The sequence below is a fragment of the Pelophylax lessonae genome, assembly GCF_965119305.1.
Source record: "Pelophylax lessonae genome assembly, chromosome: 2".
NCBI lineage: Eukaryota > Metazoa > Chordata > Amphibia > Anura > Ranidae > Pelophylax > Pelophylax lessonae.
The window spans coordinates 55,741,307-55,757,839 of NC_138769.1; the positions used below are offsets into that span (position 1 = coordinate 55,741,307).

General features: G+C 44.4%; 1 protein-coding gene across 2 annotated transcripts in view; it reads right to left on the minus strand.

Moving 5' to 3' along the window:
- Nucleotides 1–1,166: 1,166 nt before the first annotated feature.
- The window catches only part of LOC309547161 (carbonyl reductase [NADPH] 1-like), a 38,898-nt gene continuing 23,531 nt past the window's right edge, over nucleotides 1,167–16,533 (minus strand). For both annotated transcript variants that reach the window (XM_082246950.1, XM_082246951.1), the window contains exons 2-3: nucleotides 8,538–8,645; nucleotides 1,167–1,741 (exon numbers count right to left, since the gene is read on the minus strand). In XM_082246950.1, coding sequence (XP_082103076.1) covers nucleotides 1,305–1,741; nucleotides 8,538–8,645 — 545 coding nt within the window. In that variant the 3' untranslated portion in view covers nucleotides 1,167–1,304. The remainder of the gene's footprint in view (nucleotides 1,742–8,537; nucleotides 8,646–16,533) is intronic.

Sequence of the window (16,533 nt, forward strand, 5' to 3'; positions counted from 1 at the left end):
AAAAAATTAAAATAACAAAGATGTTTCACTTACCTGCTCTGTGCATTTGGTTTTGCACAAAGCAGCCCCAATCCTCCGGTTCTTGGGTCCCCCGGCGGCACTCCTGGCTCCTCCCCCGTTGCTTGCAACTGGGGCACTCGCATATGCTTGCTCCCAAGCGCGGCTCCAAGTATCCATAGGATACACAGAGCAGGGCTCGGCCCCACACCCCCACTCTGTGCATCGTACCCCTACGCTGTGAAGGGGAGAGAGTTTTATTGTACCTTTTGCCTTTACAACCACGCTAAAAGAAAATTTCCTGTTAGCCAATAAAGGAATGTACATTCACACTTTGCTAGCTTGGTATAATATTTTTATTTTTTAGTCAGGTTTACTACATGTATATTGTAAAATGTTAATGAATATGGATAATGTATTTCAGTATGTTCTTTGTCTGCTGCGAAACAGTGTGTTATGACACATTGATTTTCATTTATGAAATACATAAAAGATGCCACAGTTTTAGCAAATTCTTTATTACTACAAAAAAGAATATTGAAAAGGCAGGAAATTTACATTAACATCAATAAGTGCTTTCAGAGACTTAAGAGGTTGTCACCAGAGAGGGACTGTTCAGTGATAAACAGCCCTAAACATATTACCTTTCATGGAAGAGCTGAAGGCTGTGTGAAGTCTGAGCCTTTATCTGAAATCAGTTGTACTGAGCTGGGTCATAGGTCAGGAGTGGAACCATACCAGATACTCCTGGAAAAGGAGTATCTATAACAGCTTTTCTTAACATTTGTATCCCAGAGAAACCCCCAAAATAATTTTCAGATCTCAGGGAGCCCTTACTAAAATCAACTAATCTGGGTTAATGGAAAAAATTGCCATATGTTTTGTTAGGCATTAGGATGAATAAAAGCCTTACAATGGTCATCAGAATGCCACCTCTAGCTACATTTTGCTGGTATTGCCAAGGAGTGTTGGCCCTGAAACTATGCAGGGACCATCAAATAGGAGGTCAATCAGCTACAACTCAAGAAACTGCTAGCAACCTCCAGAGGAACACTGGTTGAGAATGGCTGATCTATCCATAGCAATATCTCTCAAATTAACCATGTGGTTTCAGCATTGGTGAATTTCAGAAAAGAGATCAGACCTCACAATGCTCTACTGTGTAATGAGCTGAAGGCTGTTTATCACTTTACTAACATCATCTGTAAAAAGAAAAGGAATGTTTTAAAGAACCTCTTTTAAGGCCTACAGAGACTAAGAAGACATGGTCATTTACCAATTTCCCCAAATATATTTGGAATTGGCATCTACCATGCCACCACTTTCTTCTCACTGACCAGCTCTCCATATGGTGAATCAACAGACTCTGGAAGAAGAGCAAGATAGACCGGAGTCTCGGCACCTTCATCAGGAGACTTGGTGGCACTGGGACCAGCCATATCAGTCCTCACCCAGCCTGGGCAGCAGGCGTTGAGAATGATTCCATCTCCTTTTCTTGTCTCTTTAAGCTTGCGTGCCTGGATTCTAGACAGCACCGTCACTCCTATTTTAGACATCCCATATGCCGTGTTTGCCCAGCCTTTCTTTTGATGGACTCCGTTCTTGGCATCTTCAACAAAATTCTCCATAAGCTTTACCAGTTCTTCCTCCGTGATGGTATCACTGCGGAATTTTTCCTGAAGCTCGCGGCTGCACTGTGCCAGAGCCCTGGGGCTCACCATGCTGGATACATTTACCACTCGCCCTGTTAGAAGAAAACAAACCAGGGATGTTATAGGGGGTTAGAGGATGCTCACAGTCATTTTTGTAAAGTACCGCATTTCCTGTCCTAGGATGACAACCCTCACTTACTGTACTGTATCTGTGAGGAAGCAATGTTGTCACTCTAGGACAAAACTACAGAAAACCACTTTCTCCTCATCTGCATAACGCAGGGGGGAGAGGTCTGTAGTCCATAGATGGAACTGAGAACCAAGCTAATAAAGGTCAGCAGAGGCAGAGTGCACAGAAGCAGCTCAGATCTAACAAAACACTTATCAGTATAAGTTCCAAAAATAAAGCAAATGTGAAAGTTCACTGAAGAGATTACATACGCTTTAACCACTTGACCTCCAGAAAATTTACCTTTCTTTATGACCGGGCCAATTTTTTTTCCAATTAAGAAAAAAAAAATGCAAATGCACTGTCACTGTACTAATGACACTGGCTGGGAAGAAGTTATCATGGGTGAGCAAGGAGTTAACAGTGTGCCTAGCCAGTGTGTTACTAAACTGTGGGAGGTGCTTTTAGTAGGGGAAGGCATAGATTCGGGTCGTTGCTTTTGCAGGAACACAGCATCAATGCCTTCCCTACTGACAGAATGGCAATCTGCTATGTGTACATAGGCAGACTGCCGTTCTGCCCATGTAATGAACAATCGGCAGGTGCTGGCAGAAATCGAGTCCACGGTAGCTGCTGTGATTAGCGGGCCACAGGCGGTGTGCCCACGTGCCCCCAACCCGGAAGTGCTGGAACGCGTACTAGGTAGTACGCGTTTCACCCCTCCCAGTGGGCATTATCACAGACAGCTGTCTGTGAGAACACCCACTGGGAGGGGCAAAACACGCCAACGCAATTTCTGGCTGTCAGTAACATCACTTCCAGTCCGAGTGGAACGCAAACGGAAGTGCGCACACTGCAGCGTTCTCACAGGACATAGACTTTAGCTTTTACAGCATCTGCCTGGTGGAAAGGATTTTGAATATGAGAACATATGCCTGATGTTTTGTAAGTGTTATTCCGGTTTGTCCTCTAATTAAATTTGAACGTATTACACTATTGGATTTCTCTGTCTTCCTCGTCCTGAGTGACGACCATTGGGGAACTGTAGGAAGTGCCAAAAACGTACCAAAAAAAAAGCATTATAGACCCACATGCAGTACTGCTAGGGGGTCCACATCGTCTGGTAAGTGGATTCACTTTTGGGGTGTGGAACACAATATATTGCATGCAAAGTCACAGATTGGCACAAATTAAAAGAGGAACACTCTTCTACTGTACACATTTACATTGACTCTTCCAGTGCCCAAACACCCTGAGCGGAGCTCCGACCCAATATATCTCCCCCCCCCCCCCAGACAGACCGGCTTTCGTAGGGACCACGGCACAATACAAGGGGAGAAACAATTTGCTCTGTTGAAGAGCCAGGGAGCGAAGCCACCAGACCAGAGACACTTTGGTGCCCTGGCTCAGCCGGATCTGATTGTCCAGAGACTTCGGACAATCGTCCCATTTGACCAAGATCTCCCTTTGCAGGAACCTTGTATTGGAACTGTGCAAAACGGAACAGCCCTAAAAAGTAGATACCATCAGGTCCAGCACCTGCATTCAAGTCCTGAGGGATGACCATCTGCTTGACAGCAGGAGATGAATCGCAGCATGCAACTTCTGGAGTTTGTTCAGAGGTAGGAACACTCTGGCTAGAGCTGAATACAATGTCAGACCCAGATAATCAATTTTTATGGAAGGAATCGGAGCAGACTTCTGGTAATTCAGAAGCCAACCGACCTCCTTCAGGGTCTGTATAGTGATCTCCACGTCGTCTATCAGAATAGTGGACTCGGCTCACAAGAGGTCATCCAGATAGCCCAATACTGCAATCCCCAACTGACGTAGCAACGCCAGAACTGGGGCCAACACTTTCGTGAAGACCCAAGGAGCAGAGGGGAGGCCAAAGTGTAACGTAACAAACTGATAATGCTCCTCTCCTACAGCAAAAACGGAGGAAGCCGGGCACATATTGGAATGTGCAAGTAAGCAAGGGTGTGAGTGGACTCCTTTCGGAATTTCTGTACCCACACAAAACAGTTCAGGGCCTTAAGGTCCAAAATTGGACGTACCTTGCCCTCTTTCACACCCTGAAGCAGCAGGTCTTGTACCGCCCCAAAGAGAGCTTACAATCGGTCCAGGAACAGACGCACATTGGAAGGAAAGAACCTTTCCGAAGGGTAAGAATGAAACACGATCTTGTGGCCAGACTATCACTTCGTGGACCCACAAATTTCTCGTGAACCAAGAAAGACTGGCCACGCCTGCGACAAGGTTCCTTACCCTTTCCAGCCTACGGAAGAAGGGTACTTGTTCCCGTGTGACTCTTAATGATGTCATCCAGGGTGGCCCCAAAACAGGCGATCGCCCTGAAAGGGTAAATCAGTCAGAGCTTTTTCAGTGGTCTGGTTTGCAGACCAAACACTTAAGCCACAATACGCGCCTAAGTACCACTGCCGAAACAGACAGCCTAGAGATCAGTGGAGCCACATCCAAAGAGGCATCAGAGATAAACTGCAGCCCCTGGACCAACTGGTCTGCCAGTACAGCAAAGGCAGGGGGGAGCTGCTGACACTCTAGGACATGGCGCAAAAGTTTAGCCCATTCAGTCAGAGTTTGCAACACCAGGGCAATGGTGAAGACCGGCCTAAGAGCCGAACATATTGCGGGCCACAAGACATATATAGACAGCGCTAACAGGTAAAAAATAAATATATATATATGTGCTATAAAATTAATAAATATACTGTAGCAAAAATGCATTCATAATCAATGAATATAAATTAATAAAGTGCAATAATTAAGTGTCCATAATATAACCATATAAAGTGCGAATTAATTCATTAAGTGCAGTCCAAAAGATGGTTTCTTCCAACGAAACTAAAGTGCCAGAAAGGTGCTCAAATCCATTAAAGTGCCCAAGTGCTCTTCAGAAAAAAAAGGGGGACCCCCAATGGGGATGCACTCACCAGATTGAGAATATAAATGAGCCTTAAGCATATATAGTGTTCCTTGGTCGGATCGCAGGATGAATGCAGCCACCCAAGCATATAAGATATCCCTTGAACGGATGGATGGATAACATACACGGCTTAGAATGGCTCCTTAATTTATCATCTCCTCTCTCTCTCTCTCTCCAATGTGGGTTTCAAAAGAAAGGGAAGAAGCCATACATAGTGAAGCCCATAGGATTTATTAAGATCATAAGGTGAAAAAATAATATTTACAAAAGGTATCATCAACAAATGGCATTGAACAGCATTGAATAGTCTTATGCAGCTGGTCCCTTTACTTCCGTGGCGCTGCCGGCGTGCGTTCCACCGTGGTTGACAGGAAATGACGCTGCTAAGCTGCGCTGCCCGGAAGTTACGTCAACGCGTTTCGCCCGCCTTAATGAGGGTTATCAGCCACAGCCTCTGCTTTTCTGTCAGCCGGATCTTTAAAGGCTGGCGATTGCTCAACCTGAGTCCTGGTTGCCTTATTCAACCTGGAAACCGGGAGGTCCACCACCGTCTGAACAGTCCACTTTTTAAAGAGGGACGCCTCAAAGAGGTACCTCACCGCAAAACTTTTAGGAACCACAAAACGGATGTTTAGGAACGCTCCCACTCTAATGTGACAAATCTGTCAAAATAGGAGGGATAAGGAAACACTTTTCCTGCATGAGACAGCTTGTGAGTTCCAAAGGGGAAAGCCATCTTCGCCACAGCTTCAGCTGCATCCTCCATTTTTAAAGTTTCATGCACAGAAACAATCAGTGTGTCCATCAGCGCCTTCTTTTGCACAGCTACAGGTATGGGAGGAATCATCCCCACTATCAGATAAGTCAGGGAGCGTGGCCACAGACCCTGCAGGGTGGGCCACGTCTGCGGTGGCCAAATCAAATTTAGGATCTGAGGAGACCGATGAGGCGGGGGAAGACAGGGGGCCCTTATTGCTAGCCCGCTGCCCAAAAGCCACCTCCACCTGGAACACAAAGGACTACAGGATCACCATTAGTGCATCAATGGATGGTTGGGACCCAGAGGGCACCGCAGCCTCTGAGAGGGGGTCAGGTGGGGAAAACGTGCTCCAAAGACTCCATTGGTGAAGAGTGGGATTCCCCACAAAACTTGTCTAGTACTGCCAAGGGACACCCCCACCAGGTCGCCAGCAACAGAGCACCCCATAATCCTGCAGCAGAGAGAGGGAGGGACCCCACCAGACTCACCACCCCAACAGAAAGGCACCGGCTGCACCAGGATAGCATTTACTCCATGTGCAGTGTCAAAGAAAAGGAAACACCCAGGAGTCAGCACCAGGGGAGCCCCCACAGCCGAGATAGCTGCCCAGAGGTTCCTCTGTAATGGCTGCCGCTCTGTAGCATGCCAGACCAATGAAAAATGGCTGCCAGACAACACAAACACGGTGGCCGGCCAAAGAAATAAACCGGCTATAACAAAATGACCACCGCATGCGGCTCCCAGGGACCCAGGAGGGATCCCTGGTGCCCAGGCATGAAACTTGAGTGAAGGGGAAAACCAGGCGCAGGGCCCCCACACAGGTAAAGCTCACCCCCAGCTGAAGGCCCAGTCACCGGTGACGTAGCCTCCCCCCCGCCCCCACCACCAAAACAGCACCTTACCCCAACCCCGGACACATCCCACACCACCAGACTACCCCAGATGGGAATGGAGGGGGGGGGGGGGGGTAAGGGGGGTTTTGGAGCTAGATGATCCACAGGGGCCACGAGAATACAGGAAGGGGGTCTAATGGGAAGGAGGGGAACCCAAGGGTCCCAGGGAGGGGCCCGCGTTCACCCCAAAACCCTCCAGGGGGAGGGGAGGGGGGGACAGATACTCCCCATACCAGGAACCAGGTGGGCACCCCTCCAAAACAGAACCTCCTCGCCATCGAAATAGGTGGGCTGTCGGCCAGGAGGAACGCTGCAACTCAAGCCAAGACACAATTGTATGTGACCTCGTGAGGCGTTTAACTTGCAGGCCAGCCCCCGTCCATTGGGAGTATGTCGTGGCTGACCTAGCGCAGAGATTTAATCTGCGCAAGCTCGCTGGCCAGACTGGGGTGACCATTGGATCTAGAATATCCAGCCCGTCGCCCAGTCCGGCAGTTGATTATAGATCTCGCAGCCATTCAAAAGGAAAAAACTGCCAAGACCAATGATCCCAGCAAGGAACTAAGTCCTTACTCCTGACTAGGCAGAAAAAAAACTGAGAATCTATGGCAGAGAGGGGGAGTATACCACCAGGGACTGCCTATAGGCTTAGTCAAGCTCTTTCTTCTGCTTAGTGTCCTACTCCTGTAGGGGCAGTATAAGAATTCTGAAGAGTTGTGTCTGTCAATGAACGAAATAGAAATCATGACCCTCTACCCAGAGCAGTATAGTGTCACTATGGCGGCAATGTACTGCTCTGGTCACCAAATGTAAAAAAAAAAAAAAAAGTTAATGTCTTAAAATTTTCCAAAAAATTGTGCCAAAAAAAAAAAATTATATATATATATTAGTTAAACACCAAGGTGCACATTGCAGTACTCCCTATTAAATAGTACTCCTTATTTAATAGGGAGTACTGCAATGTGCACCTTGGCCTTTAGTATTTTATATGTCCTAAGTTCCACTGCTGACAATTACCATCTTGACCACTAGATGGAGCCCCTTAGTCTAAATTGCCTTTATATTTTGATTATTTTCATTTTGCATTTTGGTCACTCTTAGTGCACTGTTAAACACGTTCTAGGTATATACCGAACGTATATATATATATAAATGTTTTTGATCGCCTGTGAGAACATAAACGTTAGTTCATGCTTGCCCATGTAACATGTACTAATCGCATTGCTTGTATCGTCACTTCCGCCCTCGCGGGCCAGGGTGCACGTGCGTCACTTCCGCCCCGAGTAGAAGGGGATTGGCTAATCGTACGGAAGTGCCGGACGTATGGGGCATTTATAGGCGTGCTGGCGGTGTCTGGTAACCACGCCCCTGACGACGTCACTCTGACGAAACCGGTCGGGCGGTTCCGGATACCACGCTCCCCTGACGCCGGCCAACTTTGTCTTTGCGGGACGCCGCAAATTTTAAAATGATTACCTGTAATTTACCTACTGAATTTAAGTAGTACCTTTAATAAATCTGTACATATTTAAAAACTGGATTACGCTATGGTCTCCTTCCTTCTCTCTGCATTACTATATATATACTGGAGCCATTCATTGATCCATGATTGAATATGCTGTATTGGGAGATTTAAGAAACGCATGGAGGTGATCCTAGTCTACCATTGCGGAGGAGAGAGCCTATCCTGAGGGTTTTCATCATATGCTTAAGTGGCCTCTCCATTAAATTGGGGGCCCATTCCCTGTGGTAAGAAGCCACTTTTAATCCATCTTCGTGGGTGTTTTTTCCTCTCTGCTCACCACATCTTGGGATCTCACCCCCTATTTGGACTTTCTGGTTTTTCTTACATCAGATCCATTATTCAGGATTTCTATGGACTTTTATTCCCCTGGTCTGTTTTAACTGCACCAATGTTTTCTCTGCGATTTATTTATTACAGGTTTTTAGCGCTGCACTATTTGATATATATTTATCTATCATTGCAGTGTAGTTAAAGTAATAAAACATGGTGAAAGAGCATGTGTTGCAAGAGATGGATTGAGTGTATTTTTTATTAATTTGGACAAACACTTTGAATAGCTCTTTATCATCCCATAGACGTCACACAAAAACTTACCATGGGGTTTAATGAGAGGGAGAAGCTCATGGCAGGCGTCAAGAGTGGCAAAAAAGTTGGTTTTGAGAGTAACCTCAGCCTGGGTGCCAAATGGAGTCGTATCCGCAACTGGAAAAAAAAAAATTCAGATTTGTTAGGAATTTTCTTTTAAGAGGTTTTCATTTCTGAAAAAAAAAAAAAAAAAAAAAACACATCTAAAATGAAACAGAACTAAAATTAAACAATGACAGCAGGTAGAGTTTTAGGCCCCTTTCACACGGGCGATCCGATCCGCCTGTCAGTTCTTCAGGCGGACCTGATCAGATGCTCCATGCATCTCTATGGGGCAGCGGATGTCAGCGGTGACATGACCACTGACAACTGCTGCTCTAAGATCTGATCCTGTCCGTGAAATCCGGACAGATGGGAACCCAATTTTCCATCCCTCTGGAGGATCGGATCGGATGAGAATGGACAGGCGGTCCGTTCTTATCCGATCTCCCCATAGAGGACAACGGGATCTGACAGCTCCATCTCCGCACGAAGAGCGGAGACGGAGCTGTAATCCGCCTGCTCAGCGGGGATCTGTGGATCGATCCCCCACTGAGCAGAACGGACTCTGTCGGGAAGTGCACCCGTGTGCAAGAGGCCTAAAGCTAAACTTCAGTTAGGGGCAAATTAGTCATGTAAAATCCAGCATATGTAAAATTCTTCAGCTTTTACAACCACTTTAACCTCTTGCCAAGGCGCTCACAGTAGATGTACCGGTACTGCAAGGGGGCAGCACAGCCAGGCACCGTGAGATACCAGGTGTTGCATGAGTTTGTCAGGAGAACATTGATCAAGCTCTTGCAAGAGCAATATACTGCATGCCTTAGGATCAGCATTGCCAACAACTGAAAATTCATATTGGCAGGAAACCTAAATTATTATGAGGGAAAGGTGGTAAACTGTTTTCATGTATAGATGAAATTTTAACATATACAGTCCTTGTTATTCCATTTAGATTAAAAAAAATTAAAAAGCAAATTTAGTTTATATACTGACTAAGTTGTACTTTTATTTCAAGCGTAATACTACCAGTGTAACAAAATTGCTTTCAATTTGTACAAAAACTCCACACTAAATCTTTTTTTCAATTTTTCCGAAAATTTTAATTTTTTCCAGAAAAAAAAAAAAAAAAGTCTTTTTTTTTCTCATGGCTTCAAAGTTTCCAGACAATTTACATCTCTAGTCACACTAAAAGTTGCTGATCACTGCCATTACTAGTATTAGTATCTGTACGGATCAGTAGCTTACTACACTTGATCTTAGCAAAAAAGAAGAGAAGCGATAAGGATCAGTAGCTTGATCACGATCAGAACTATACTAGTGTCCCCAATAGTATATAGTGTACCCAAAAACACAGTTTGGTTTTTACCGAATGTATGCATTTGACATGTAGCAGAATACATGTAAGAAATGCAACGAAATTTGATTTTATTGGATAGGTTTTAGAACACAAAGTCGAAAATTTTTGTTTTGTTTTTTCAAAATATTTGCCATTTTTCGTTTATATAATAAAGAAGAAAAAACCCAGTGTTAATCAAAAACCACCAAAAGAAAGCTCTATTTGTGTGAAAAAAATAAATAAAAAAAATCTATGTACAGTGTTGCATGACTGCGCAATTACCAGTTAAAGTAGCATAGTGCTGAATAGCACAAAATGTCCTGTTCATGAAAGAGGTACAGTGCCTTGGAAAAGCATTCACACCCCTTGAAATTTACACATTTTGTCATGTTACAACCAAAAACGTAAATGTATTTTATTGGGACTTTATGTGATAGACCAACACAAAGTGGCCTATAATTGTGAAGTGGAAGGAAAATGATTAATGGTTTTCAAAATATTTTACAAATAAATATGTGAAGTGTGGTGTACATTTTTATTCAGTCCCCCTGAGTCGATACTTTGTAGAACCACCTTTCACTGCAATTACAGCTGCAAGTCTTTTTGGGGATGTCTCTACCAGCTTTGCACATCTAGAGAGGGACATTTTTCCCATTTTTCTATGCATAATAGTTCAAGCTCTGTCAGATTGGATGGAGAGCGTCTGTGAACAGCAATTTTCAAGTCTTGCCTCTGCCTTGCCAGTTGGATTTAGGTCTGGACTGTGACTGGGCCATTCTAACACATGAATATGCTTTGATCTAAACCATGGGTGTTCAACCTGCGGCCCTACAGCTGTTGAGGAACTTAAAGTCCCATGAGGCATTGCAAGGTTGACAGTTGCAAACATGACACCCATTGGCAGAAGCATGATCGGGCTTGTAGTTCTGCAACAGCTGGAGGGCCGCAGGTTGGACATCCATGATCTAAACCCTTCCATTGTAGCTCTGGCTGTATGTTTAGGGTCGTTGTCCTGCTGGAAGGGGAACCTCCACCCCAGTCAAGTTTTTTGGAGACTAACAGGTTTTCTTCTAAGATTTCCCTGTATTTGGCTCCATCCATCTTCCCATCAACTCTAACCAGCTTCCCTGTCCCTGCTGAAGAAAAGCATCCCCACAACGTGATGTTGCCACCATCATGTTTCACAGTGGGGATGGTGTGTTCAGGGTGATGTGCGGTGTTAGTTTTCTGCCACACATAGCGTTTTGCTTTTAGGCCAAAAAGTTAAATTTTGGTCTCATCTGACCAGAGCACCTTCTTTCACATGTTTGCTGTGCCCCCCACATGGCTTCTCGCAATCTGCAAATGGGACTACTTATGGCTTTCTTTCAACAATGGCTTTCTTCTTGACACTCTTCTATGAAGGCCAGATTTGTGGAGTGCATGACTAAAGGCCCGTACACACGTACGGATCGTCGTCATACAAACGTCGGCGGACGAAAGATCTGCCGATTGTACGCGTGTTAGTATGGTGCCTCCAACAGCTGTCTGCGCACAATCCGCGGACAAGAGTCTTTCTTGCAAACATGAAAATTTTTGTCTGCGGACACCAGAACGGACGATTGTTCGCCTGTCAGTACAGAAATCAGCCGACAGACCGCAGATTTGCAAGACTGGGCATGCTCAGAAAATAAAAAACACAGGGAAAGTTAACCATTACATGACATCACTTCTGCAGTCAGCTGAAGTCTGCGGACAAAATTCTTGTGCTGTCCTTGCACTTTTCAACAGACACCGACATCCCGGAGAGAAAAGACGAACGTTTGTATGACGACGATCCGTACGTGTGTACGGGGCTTTACAGTTGTCCTGTGGACAGATTCTCCCTCCTGAGCTGTGGATCTCTGCAGCTCCTCCAGAGTTACCATGGGCCTCTTGGCTGCTTCTCTGATTAATGCTCTCCTTGCCCGGCCGGTCAGTTTAGGTGGACGGCCATGTCTTGGTAGGTTTGCAGTTGTGCCATACTCTTTCCATTTTCGGATGATAGGATTGAACAGTGCTCCATTAAAATGTTCAACGCTTGGGATATTTTTTTATAACCTAACCCTGCGTTAAACTGCTCCTTATATAGTTGGGAAGGAACACCAGTGCATCCCTGTGCTGGCAAAAACACGGCCCTGCATCTAATCACCAAAGGAGAACTTCCCGACCACCCACCGCAGATATACTGCAGCACGGTGACTCGGCTGTACGAACCGCCGAGCCCCATACGTTGCTACTCGAGAGCGCACGCGCGGCGATTTGCGAGAAGGAAAGCTGATATGCAGGGCCAGGGGCTGCAATTGTCGCTGGGCACCCGCAATCACTCCCCGGGAAGACAGAACGCCGGTCTGCCGTTATTAACATGGCAGACCATTGTTCTGTCAGTAATAAACACAGGGCTCCTGTGCTCCTCCTACAGGTCCCTGTGTTGAGGCCATAAGTCCATCCCCCACACAGTTAGAAAACACCCCCTAGGCATACGTTTAACCCTTTGATCGCCCCTGGTGTTAACCCCTTTCCTGCCAGTGTAATTATTATAGTAACAGCGCATATTTTTAGCATGGATTACTGTAGTAATGGCACTGGTCCCCTCAAAAGTGTCAAACATGTCAGTTAGGTGTGCAATCTGTCCGACGCAATGTCGCAGTACCACAAAAATAAATAAATAACAACCCAGATCAAGACCATTACTAGTAAAAAATCTGTAAAAATTACATATCTTTCTCCTAGTTTGTAGACACGATAACTTTTGCGCAAACCAATCAATATACACTTACAGGCTGTCCCCGAGTTACAAACATCCGACTTACAAAAGACTCCTGCTTACAAACGGAGGGAGACAACAGGAAGTGAGGAGAAATCTCCCCCTAGAAAGGGAAATTCACTCCTGTAAGAGTTCTCATGGGGAAAAAAGTGTCTCCACTAAAGGTTTATCATCAATACATGTTTCTACAACAACCCAAAATTTTCAAAATCCAGTTATCATAGAACAGAAAGTGAGGTGAAATCTTCTGAACAGAGGAACAGACAGCAAAACAAATGGTACAGGGGTGTTAACCCTTCCCTATGCTATCCACAAAACTTAAAATTATTCTTTTGGCTGAAGTTATACAAGAAAAATTCCCCTGGGGGTGGGACTTTGCAGGCACAAAATTGCAAAAAATCAAAAAATATATTAGACAAAGAATTGTATTCAATACATAGACATAGATAAATATACAACCAATGTTGTTGATATATAAAAACAAGACAAGGCAAGCAATGGTATGTATAATGAAACCACTCAACCAACAGGTCCAAGCTAACCGACGCGTTTCGAGGTTTTTGACCTCTTCGTCAGGGATGAGGCTGGAATCCTATATGGTTGGCTTTCAAAAAGACATACACAGAGCTTGCTAGTTTTTCTTTAAAAACAGGAAAAAAGGTTGCAACCCAAATAATGTTGTGTGTTCACGGGATAGGGATTTTTTTTCAATGGATCCATCGCTGGGAGAAGGAGTCCATGCAGCATTTTTGATCCCAAGTACCATCTGAAGCCTGGGCAATTTTCTTGCCCTACCCACTTCGCTAGGCAAAATTGGACTCCAGCTGTCTTGAGTTTGTTCGAGGAGCACTTATGTCATCAGTCTTATATACATCTTGCTTTTGACATACGCATTGAAAAAAAATCCCTATCCCGTGAACACACAGCATTATTTGGGTTGCAGTCTTTTTCCTGTTTTTAAAGAAAAACTAGCAAGCTCTGTGTATGTCTTTTTGAAAGCCAACCATATAGGATTCCAGCCTCATCCCTGACGAAGAGGTCAAAAACCTTGAAACGCGTCGGTTAGCTTGGACCTGTTGGTTGAGTGGTTTCATTATACATACCATTGCTTGCCTTGTCTTGTTTTTATATATCAACAACATTGGTTGTATATTTATCTATGTCTATGTATTGAATAAAATTCTTTGTCTAATATATTTTTTGATTTTTTGCAATTTCGTGCCTGCAAAGTCCCACCCCCAGGGGAATTTTTCTTGCATAATTACGATTTCTGGGATAAGGGACACCTTGTAGAGGCTCATAGCAGGAACACACAAAATTTTGGCTGAAGTTACACATAAAAAAAAATTGTACCTGTTCCGACATACAAACAAATTCGATTTAGGAAAAAACCTACAGTCCCTATCTTGTTTGTAACCCGGTGACCGTCTGTATTAGAATATTAAAATATGTGGCAGAATACAAGTTGGCTTAAAATGATAAAAACATCAGATTTTTTAATTTTTGTTATTGTGAATGTTATATAGCAGAAAGTAAAAAAATATTGTTTTTTTTTTTCTTCAAAATTGTCCCTTTTTGTTTATAGCGCAGAAAAAAAAAAAAAAAATTGCAGAGCTGATCAATTAACATCAAAAGAAAGCTCTATTTGTGGGGGAAAAAAAAGAAGGACATCAATTTTATTTGGGTACAGCATCGCACAACCGTGCAATTTTCAATTAAAGTAACGCAGTGCCGAATCGCAAAAAATGGCCTGGGGGGGGGGGGGGGGGGTAACACCTTCCGGTCTTTAAGTGGTTAAAATTAGTTGAAGTATCTCCCCCATCACAGTGAGCTGAGCCTTTTGTATGTTTCTGAATAAAACCGTTTATTCATCACCCCGTCTAGAAGTGCAATGTCATCCTGACTCAAGTCCTGCGCCAGAACCTGAAAATCTCATTTCCTTGTGAAATTCTGGTCCGGATTATAGTCGCTGCCACAACATGCTTCAAGTTAACAGTTTCATGATGTTGTAGCATAAACACAGCCAAAAATATTAGACTTTTACTTCTAATGTAGCAGTGGAATTTTTGCAGCTTTTACCATATGGCCATGAAACAGAATTCTGAATTGAATCCCCATTTTTATTAGATAATGCTATAAAATTCATCATATACCAACCCTTCATTCACAGTTCAATGTAATATCACATAGACAGTAATGGGTTCTTGCCATTCAACGCACCACAATGAACAATTTATTACATATGCAATTTCTTTTTAAAAGCAGTGCACTCCAAACGCACAGATGCTTCATATCTGTTTTGCTGTGTCATAGAATGCCAGTGTGCTGGCTGGGTGCCTTGTGGTGCCATTTAATGTGATTGTTAAAGCGGTAGTACAGTATACTAAAAAAAAAAAAAAAAAAACCCTGCAAGACAAAAGGCATAATGAGCTAGTATGCATCGCATACTAGCTCATAATGAAATACTTACCTACTTACTGACCAGGGTGCCCCCATTCAATGCAGAGTGACCATGCACGCGGGAGTCATTTTCCGGCACTTCCTGGCAAGGAACTCTGAAGGTCCGCCGGACCTTCAGAGCGCATGCGCCGCTCGCATCAGCGGCTGCATGCAGTGCAAATATCTTCTATACCGTGCTGGTTTAGGAGATATTGATTGTACCTACGGGTAAGCCTCATTATAGGCTTACCTGTAGTTAAAAGTCACAAAAAGCGGTATACTACCGCTTAAACATAGCTAAGCTTTGCTACATCAAATAAGCTTGTTCAATGTCTTGGTCTGTTTTCTTTAGAAAGCAACCACAGTCTAAGTAGAAAAGCCTGTCCCCTGCCAGCATGATGTAGAGAGGAACCCTTGTTCTGTGTGTGGATTGGAAGCAGTGGTCTCCCTATAGAGATATGACACCAGTCCTGCTGAGTCAGATTCAGAGCTCTCCAATCAGCAGGGACCGTGTCAGTCCTCAGCAATGAGGTTACTGCTTCCCCACAGACAGCAAGAGTCCATTTCTGCAGCTGCTGGCAGGAGACAGGCTTTTCTACTAAGGCTGTGGCCGCTTTAGGCTTGGTTCTCATATATGCAAATTGAATGCGCGTTTCCCTGCATCCAATTTGCATGACAGGAGACTGTGTCTGGCTGTCAATGAAGCCGGTTCACACAGCTCCGGGGCGGCCGTGGTCCGCATTTGGAAAGGGTCCTGCAAGTCTTTGGTTCCGATTCAAGTGCGAATTCAAGCAGAAATTCAGACCAGATTTCGCACCTAAATCGGTAAGCAGGGACGCAGTGGACCCCCTGCTGCGAACCGCTGCCGCAGCATTTGTGTATGCGAACCAGATCTTAGAAAGAAACTTACCTGTAAGTCACATAACATATGACCTAAGCTGAACTCTATGCTATTATTTGCACTGTACAAAAAAAATAAACACTAATAATGTATGAAATGAATATCCTTACTTTTATTCCCCCCATGTACAGTACAGTCAGTGCAAACTTCCGCTGCTAAAATTTATAGTTCCAGATATGAATGCAACAATGAATGCAAGGTGTTCTGTAATTAGAGAGGGTTGACGTTAATCTGAACCTCCTCCAATCAGAGAATGCCTTGCATTCCTTAAAGAGGTTGTAAACCCACGTTTTTGACATTTACCTATAGGTACGCCTATATTAAGGCTTACTTATACCTATAGGTGCTATAAATATCTCCTAAACTTGCACCGTTTAGGAGATATTTACAGTGCATGCAGCCGATGACGTCATCGGCGCATGCGCTCTGAAGGAACGGCCACCCGTGCCGTTCCTTTAGAACCCTATGCCGTGAACGGCGGCTCCCGCGCGCGGGAGTGATG